At 41.8% G+C, this 8,975-nt stretch overlaps 1 protein-coding gene across 7 annotated transcripts in view; it reads right to left on the bottom strand.

The window, feature by feature from the left end:
• Positions 1-6,401: 6,401 nt before the first annotated feature.
• The window catches only part of LOC138628059 (probable E3 ubiquitin-protein ligase HERC1), a 38,871-nt gene continuing 36,297 nt past the window's right edge, over positions 6,402-8,975 (bottom strand). For all 7 annotated transcript variants that reach the window (XM_069710836.1, XM_069710830.1, XM_069710831.1 and 4 more), the window contains 5 exons: positions 8,804-8,880; positions 8,456-8,708; positions 8,207-8,359; positions 7,045-7,350; positions 6,402-6,953 (listed from right to left, as the gene is read on the bottom strand). In XM_069710836.1, the coding sequence (XP_069566937.1) occupies positions 6,768-6,953; positions 7,045-7,350; positions 8,207-8,359; positions 8,456-8,708; positions 8,804-8,880 (975 nt within the window). In that variant the 3' untranslated portion in view covers positions 6,402-6,767. The remainder of the gene's footprint in view (positions 6,954-7,044; positions 7,351-8,206; positions 8,360-8,455; positions 8,709-8,803; positions 8,881-8,975) is intronic.

Genomic DNA, 8,975 nt, shown 5'->3' with positions numbered 1-8,975 from the left:
GACACACACAGCTATTTTGGTCTGTGTGATTACCCTGCAGACACAGTCTGCTGGCTGGTGGAGGCTACTCGACAGCTGTGTGTATGTGTGTAAACGCATGCCCGGGAGTGTGGCTCGGTGCTATACATGCATTATCCCAGGTGCCAGGTTTGTACTGTATGATACAGGCCTACTTTGTTTGGTATTTTAAGCTCACAGGGAGCTTAAGTAGGTCCCTTTCTCCTGTGCCATCATCTCTCCGTCCCGACCCGACAATACGTGAACACAGGATAATATTTGTAAGTGTTTATGGTGGAGATTTATGGGTTTGTGTCGTCCTAGAGAATATATATTTGAGGTTCTCAAATTTAAAACGATTCAATTTATTTCTGAAAAGAAATTGGGCAAAAAATAGACTCTTTTTCAAAAATACAAACAACCAAACAATTCATATTCATATTTGACCACACTTCCGGTGCAAAGAATTTTTTTTTTTTTTACATCAACCTTTCAAAAAATAGCTCAGCTTAAACTGGCGTGTACATTCATATATCTCTTTTTTGACTAATAATCGTGGTCAAGCCCATCAGACAACAACATAGCCAGATGGCACACACCAGATGTTCATGATTACTGAGAATACAAAATGATTCCCGATTTCAACATCATTAGCAAATAAAAAGAGAGAGAGGGGGGGGGGGTGAAAGAAATTCTTGGTCCTGCAAGGTCTCTAGCCCAGATGTTGTTGCATAATAACTCATTGAAAATGAAAGCTCTGTTGTTTAGTATTGGCTTCCAACCTCTGTATGAAGCTGAGCTGATGCCCGTTGCCGGCCACAGGAGGTAAACCTCCAGCCATTGATGGTGAGCCGTCTGTGAGCCGAAGCATGGATGGACACACCGCTGTGCGACGGTTGTAAACCAGCTATATTAGACAACTGTAGCTCGGACTCCGTAGACATTTATCAGAGATGACGTATCATAACATGGATTTAAATGAAAGAGGACACGCTGAGCCTCGGGGGGCATTTTGTGTCACTTACATGCAGGATTTCATTGACTCTTATTAGAAAATGGTGAGAAAGCGTGCGTTGCTGGCTGGTCTCCCATTTGTGATGTGAGGATGTCAATCTGATTTTCAGTCACACTGAGAGCAACAGATTTGATGTTTTACTGGTTTTAATGTATTAGTTGTATTGTAACTTTGACCCGATGATGCTGCTAGATAAAAGGAGACGATCAACAAGGTTTTTATAATTCATCCTGAGGGTACCATAAATGTCTGCACCAAATTTCACAGCAGTCCATTCATCATAGTTTCTGAGATATGTAAGTGAAATGCCAACCTGTTTGAGGTACTTCAGGAAAAGAAGCAGGATCGTCAAAGTAATTCACATTTATCGTCATTGGGACCATAAATATATCGAGCAAATTTGATTGAAATCCATTGAATAATTGTAGAGAAAATTCAGTCAGGACTAAACTGGTGGAGAGAAACGCTACACTAAACCAAAACCTCTGAAGAGCAAACAGTTTAAAAGTTACCTAACCCGATAAATCAAACAGGTTCACCTGATACAAGCGTTTTATAGTCCTCTTTTGATTCCTTCCAAAAAGGTCCACTAGTACGAGGAGATTGTGTTGCTTCTTCAGACACTGGTGCATTATTAATCAGAACAGTCTCACCAGGTTCCCACCTAGTGCCACTTAAATCCTCCTTAAGTCCCATGACACAGCCTTAGCTTTTCACTCCACCGGCCATTCGAGGGGAGACGCAATTAAAGAGCACAGTGGACGTTGACAGCACCACCTGCTCAAACTGAAGCAGTGACAGTATGCTTTTCAAAAAGCTTTCCGAAAAAGAGTTTACTGAAGGATTACAGAGAAATGCAGGTGCAGAATAGGAAATGTACCCATACGGTCGCAGTTTGGTTAGGTTTAGGAAAAAGGACATGGTTTGGCTTGTGAGTTATTTTACGCAATGGACGTACATTAAATATATTACATAAGTTAAAATAACTTAACGTGACTTTTGGTTTCACATGGGACACGAACACCAGTCTTCTGGGTGAAAGTCGTGCATTTGATCCATTCAAATACCCGCAAAAGTCCTTCCTATGTCGACTGTTAAAATTACTACGACTACCAGAGGTCGTAATAAATGTAAATATACGTTGATTTAACGCCCTTCGACAACCAGCAAGTGTTGTCTGTGAGGACGGGCTGACAATCCAACATTTACCAAACCACAAATCAGACGTAAAGTGTTTCAGCAGTTCCTTCCTGTCACCTATCTGGCACACATCGCAACAGCAGCCTGACAGTCTGTTGGCAAGCAGGCAAGAACGTCCATATCACATCACTGGCTGAAACCATACCAAAGTCTTAAGTGTCTCTGAGGTACACGGGTCACTAACTGCCCGTCCTGTCCTGTAATAAGAGAAGAGAGGGGTGCCAGCCAGTATACACATCACATCTCAGCAATTCATTGACCCGCACCCAAGTGCCCTTGTTTTCACAGCAGCCCACATCCATTCACTAGATGAAATGAGCTCCTCTGATTTTGGAGGGGAACGGGAGGGGTGTGTGTGGGTGGGGGATCAGGTGACCAGTCACATTCCTGTTTTGCCACAGTGAGACTATGTAGGTCACACCCTCCTTTGACTAAAAATTCAGGATGGAGAGACCGACTTCATTCTCCAGAGGAGGCACGACAGGTTATTTGTCTGTAAATAAAAATAAAATGTCAAACATTCTACAAAACATAGTTGCACAGAAACCTAAACAATAACTTTAGACCTTTTAGCTAAATCAAGGTGTTTCCACCGTCACAATAAACACAGCGAGTGATATTCAAAGTTACACCTGCAACCGAAACGACACAATATGTTGATTTCCTCTGACTTCGCAAAATGATGTGAGCAGTTTAAGCAGTTTAAGCGCCCCTCTAGGATCAACACATATGTCCCACGTGTCCCACTGTCAGATCATGGAGTCCTGTAGGGGCCCTCTGGTGGACATTTTGAGGCCTTTAAGCACCCTTTCCGTAAGTCCGCAGTTTTGCAGACTTTGCTGAAGGGAATTACCCACAGTTCATAGCACCATTTGTGACGTGTTCCTCTTCTCTCAGATAAGGTCCAGCTACAGCTGGACCCTTCTCGTTGTCCTGACAACAGCCTGCCGCCCACAAAATGTAAATAGGCATCTATCCATCTATCCATCTATCCATCTATCCATCTATCCATCTATCCATCTATCCATCTATCTAGAGAAAAACGGTTCTTTTTTTTTTCTTACTGCCAGAACGACATCAGTCACTTACCTGGATCTCTCCAGAGAGCTGAAAAAACAACAGGAAGTAGAAACAAAATGTACAAATGACAAAATGATGATATGAGGGAGTTATTCGTCGAAATACTTCTTCACCGGTGTCTCCCAGCAGCTTCGTATTGGACGGACAGGCATAAGATTGGCATCAATCATCTCGTCTAACTCAAGAATTTCAATAAGTATATTTCCAAAATGGATCAATTTTAACATTGAAGTTCCACAATACCAACACATATTGATGACATCGCGGTAGATGCAGAGTGGATTTTATAGTGTGGTCAGGGCAGAGCTCATCGTCACTATTACCCAATGCATGGTACATTGCACAGTACTACTGAGGAGTCGCTTCAATGCACCGTGTTAAATCACCATGTTGCCCCTCCCTACACGTTCCTCAAAGGATTGCTTCCTTTGATGCAGGTCATTGATTGCCCAAAACGTCCTGCAGTCTCGGCTTCCCAAAGCCACCTTTTCTGGGATCATTGATGAAAAAGAAAAGTAGGATAAATTAGGAGATATCCACGGGTTCCTTTGAAACTGAGAAAATACTTTTTTAAATTGCACCTGGGATGAAACAAATGTAAGTGGCCCAGTTCGAGAGGCGACACGCAGGCACTTCTTTCTCGTTTCCCCCCCAAAATATTTCATGATACAAATAAAGACCAGCTGCACTTGTGGCTCGTGGAAAAACCCTTTTATGTGACCATAATGCCTCAACCCACAGGGATGCACGTGTCAGTGGTGCTGAGGTTTGAAATGGTGTATTGTCGGAGTAATTTGAGCTCACTCTGTTTATCATCCAGTATGTTGTCATCCATTTGTTCCGATCAAATTATCTGATCGGGAGAAACGGCGACAGAGATTATCTGACAGAGATATGCATCATCAGCTATACCCGATCTGTGCGTGCGAGAGCTGATAATAATGATCTCTGCTTATTCTCAATGCTCTCTTGAACCTGCTCGGTACAGTAGTGACTGTAACAATCAGACTGCCCTCGTTTGGTCGTAGGAAGTATTGCATTTTTACAATATTAAAATTAGAGCTAGTTTTACGCCATGTCAACCATATTGATCCGATACTCTTTATTTCTATATAACAACAGTTTTGTACCTACATCTTATGTCCCTTTGTAATCTTATAAGTTTTTTTATTTCATCTTAATTAATATTCTTTGATTTTTGGACCGTTGTTTTATTCATGGAGTGCTAATGAGTAACAAGTAACCGTAATAACAAATTTCCTATCTGTGTCAGGCTTTTGCATCGAGAATATAAGTGAGATTAACATCTTACAAAATTAGTGGACTGTCTTTTAATTTTAATTTATTTAATAATTGATGTTCACTCACAAAGCTTGCAACAGTTTATTTCTGCAATTTAAACCATTTGGTTTTTATGCTGTCTTTTCTCTCTTTCTCTCATTCTGCTCAGTCAGTTGAATTCATGCATTCAATGCTGTAGATAAAGAAGGTGCTGTGAATATAATATACAATGAAATGAAGTGGTTCTCTTTGCAGAGACTTCAAAATACCTTTCAGGTTCAGATAATCCCTTTTTGGCAAAGAGGTCTAAATTTGATTCCACAAACTGTGGAGTGTGTAACTCCAGCTAGCGTATTTGTGTTTGTGGTTGTATTTGTGCAGGAGGATCGACATCACAACTTGGTGTGTGCTGATGTCCTCTTGTGTCTCCCTAATAACCTCTGAGTGAAGTTCGGGTTTAGAGGTTAACACATTTGTCATTTGTCTTTTTGCAAATTGGATTTAATACAAAATTCACACCTTCGTCACAGCAGAAATATCCAGGAGACTCTAATGAAGCTGCACCAAAAATTTGAAACAAATTCCCGACATAATTTTTTTTCTGCCTTGGCCTTTCCAAATTTGTGTACCTGTTCGGCTGATAGATGAGTTTTATATTTATACCTGGCGAGGCTTCTCATGAAAACCCCTCCCCCTCCCCTTCCCCCTCTCAGCTGCAGGGCTGCTGACTGCAAGCTGAATTCTGCCTTCCTGGCCACGCAGCACACAGGGAAACAGATGGGTAATAAGGTCACAGCAGACGTACCTCTCAGTAGCACAGACAAATTGCAGACACACCAGCTGTGCTGACTCAGGACAACATTAGACTCAGAGGAATTGAATTAAGATCTCTTTTTGTAAAATAGAGAAGTTGTTGCTGTCTGTGTTGTTTCCCTTTTCAAGTGGATGTTAGGGCTAAATGGAAATGTTAAAAAGCCTATTTTCTAAAGTTTGTACTATGAAATATGGAGTCCGACGTGAACAGTTTTCTGTTTAAATTGGAGCAGTTCACATCTCTTCACTTTTCTCTTCTTTTTAATTTCTGGTAAACACAATATAATATGATGTCACATACCAATTAAGATACAGAAACATTTGCAATTGCGAGGTTGTATTCTCATTTGGCCAGGCCACCGCAGATCAAATCAATCGTATGACTTTTTTTTCACATTTTGGACGACGTCCTATATTATGACTTTTTTTTTCCCACTTTTTGAAGGACTGTATAGTATGACGAAAAAAATGTCATGTCGTCCAAAATGTGAAAAAAGTCCAAATCACCAATAAACCTGAGATGCATGTTTTTGAATGGGGGAGGAGGAAGCTGGAGTTCAGGGAGAGAACTCAAGCAGGCACAGGGAGAACATGCAAACTCCACATAAAGACGCCCAGCCCCGGGATTGAACTCAGAACCTTTGCACTCTGGGGGCGACAGTGCTAACCACTGCATGTTGTAAACAATAGCAAAAAAACAGTCAAACTATAGCACGTCGTCCGAAAAGTCATAGTATAGTATGTTGTCCAAAATATCCCAAAAAGTCACAGTATAGTATTTCATCCAAAGAATTTGAAAAAAGTCATACTATATAGTAGGTCTTGATACTTTTTTTTTCCACTTCATCATTATTTTTTCTTAATTCATATTTGTGTATTGAGACAATTTGACATGAAAACATCGGCGTTCCAGTGGTGCAGCTGTGACCCGGTTCAGGATAAAGTGAGTATAGGTAATGGATGGATGGATAAATAAACATTTGGATATAGAGATTTCAAATACGACACACAAAAGTCCTTATTTAAACACTCTTTATTTTACAATAATACTGCCTACAGTATGTGGGATAGATCATTAAATTATTACATACAGTATTTTCAAACAAACAGGCACATTTACTCCTTTATTGTGGCTTGTTCACCTATATTTTTAAAAATCGTATTATTTTCCCTGTCGTCGTTTTGATTCAGAGTGAGCACTGCAATAATTACAACACCTTGCACAGTTGGAAAATCAAAACTACACATATCTTTAAATCAACCAACATATAAACAGTACGCTACCATACAAGTTTGGCGAATAAAAATCTGTGTTCAGTGCATAATGTGCATGGCATCGGAGAAGATACATTCATCACCCTGTTGTCTGCAGCTCTGGTCTTCAGTCCTCGGTGTCGGAGCTGTCTGCCGGGTCGGTGTTGTGGGTCAGCATGTAGTTGTCCATGTCGATGGAGGGGCAGTTGTGGATGGAGTAACGCAGACGCTCGGCCAGGATGGCTTGGCTCGTGTACGGGGGCAGGCGAAGCAGGAAGAAGCAGGTCTGCGCAGTAGGGAGGCCGTTGATGGGCTACAGGTAAGCAGCAGAGAATTTGTTTTGTTTTGATCATTTATTATTACACAAATGATTTATGTAACTGTGGATTTGACCTTGACCTTACCCTGTCCACCTTGATGATTTGGAACTTCTGCGTGATGTCGGCTGGGTTGGAAGGCAGCCTGGACCGGCCAGAGACGAAACGCAGGAAAAGCACCCGCTCCTCATTGGTGAACTCCTCCAGGCTCTGCCAAAACCAGCCAATGAACTGGTGGCTCTCCGTGATGTCACGGTAACGCACCAGCTTCTTCAGCATCTCAACCGAGACCTCTGGCAGGCCACAGACCAGCTGCTCCAGCTGCTGCGCTGTCAGCAGGGAGAGGAGGGGCACGGGGATGATGGTGGACATGCCCTCTCTGACTGCTGCCACCTGGACATAACAGAACACGCTCAGCTTTGATACTTCAGAGGATGAGACAACAACGACTACAAACAGGCTGACTGGTGAGCACTAATGGAAACTGGTGGGCAGACTGGGTTTTTGAAATGGAGGCAGGGTTTCACATGTCAGTACAGTAGAGGGAACTCCACACTTAATCTGTGCACACTATAATAGTGACCAGGTGTGTTTGAATTTATTTGTTCATGCCTTAAGGTGTTGCTTTATTTTCTTCGGGTTTAAGATATTTTAGGTTTTTCGTACCTTCATTACTGATTAATCTGTTGATTATTTTTTCTGAGTACTCGTTTGGCCTTTAAAAGAGTAATAAATACTGCTCATCTTTCCAGAGACAAACTAACTATCACAGAGGACTAACACATTACATTTTCTATTGAGAGATAAATAAGCTTCAGTACCTTCCAATATAAAGGGACTTAAAAGAATAACATAAACTTGTGTATCATCTGCATAAAACCAGTCGTAGATTTTGTGTTTGTGATTGATATGTTCTAGCGGCAGCATATTTTGATGGAGCCTTGCAGAACACTACAGGTTGTCTTAAATAATACATTCAATGGTTTTTCAAATATATTTGGGGTTATGACAGTTTGCCGTGATGATGCTGGAGCATTTGAAGGACTTGGCCTCTATAAATGATTTTTGAGAGGTGACCATTAGTTTGTTCATTAATTGAAATGACAACACAGGTTGTCCTTTTTTTCCATTTCAGTTCTGCTTGTCTGCATTTTCTCTTTTTATATATGTATAAAGCAGTAATTAGTCTAGCAGTGTGAATACTTAATGATTAATTGACTTGTGAAATACACCTGAATCCCCAACAAACCTGTGAATCCATCTCATGCAGTCTGTAATCCAGAGCTCTCTCCACATATTCAGTCCGGTTGGTAAAGTTTAGGGAGAAGTTTTGACCTCCAGGAACCACAGGTACCAGCCGTCCATCTGCACTGTGGGCCATGAATGAATCCAGCGGGATCATCTTCACAGGGAGATACGACAGAAACTAAGTCATGAGTTTAAAGGAATATTAATATTAATCGATACTGCAACTCTCCGAGTTGAGCCAGAATCTTACCACGTGGAAGTTCTCCTCTGTGATGCCACTGTTTTCTAGGTGGAGGATGCCTTGAAGGGTGCGGTAGGTGAGCAGGTCTACCTCCTCCAGGTCAGGACCTCCCAGCGGCATCGAGCAGAGTTGTTTCCACACCCAAGGAGCCAGATGCAAGTCCAGAGGTTTCTTGGTGCGGATGGCCACCGCCATGAGGATACCCAGGAAGCGAAACTGCACCATGTGATCCTCTGAGTGTGCCGCTGGATTCAGCAAGAACCTGTGAGGGTGAGCAGCCAATGTCGGCGGTGAAGATCGTTTTTGACAATTAAGATGTTCTGCTGTACTTTTTAAAAGACTAAAATACATGTGCACCTGTCAGTGTTGCTGCCCACATCTGCAAAGCTGTTGGGAGTATGAATCAGAAGATCCACCACACCAGACTGCAGCTCCTGGTGCAAACACATTATCAGTTTACATAAAGCAGAGTTTGTTCGTGTACATTCTGCATTATTAGTGACCTTCTGATACTCTGCGTGGTTTTCAT

The sequence above is a fragment of the Brachyistius frenatus genome, unplaced genomic scaffold, assembly GCF_029030835.1.
Source record: "Brachyistius frenatus isolate BFR_SWC_R1_liver_20210118 unplaced genomic scaffold, ASM2903083v1 Contig_94, whole genome shotgun sequence".
Classification (NCBI taxonomy): domain Eukaryota; kingdom Metazoa; phylum Chordata; class Actinopteri; family Embiotocidae; genus Brachyistius; species Brachyistius frenatus.
Note: the sequence above shows the minus strand (reverse complement) of the source record. Positions and strands in the feature narration are given on the sequence as shown.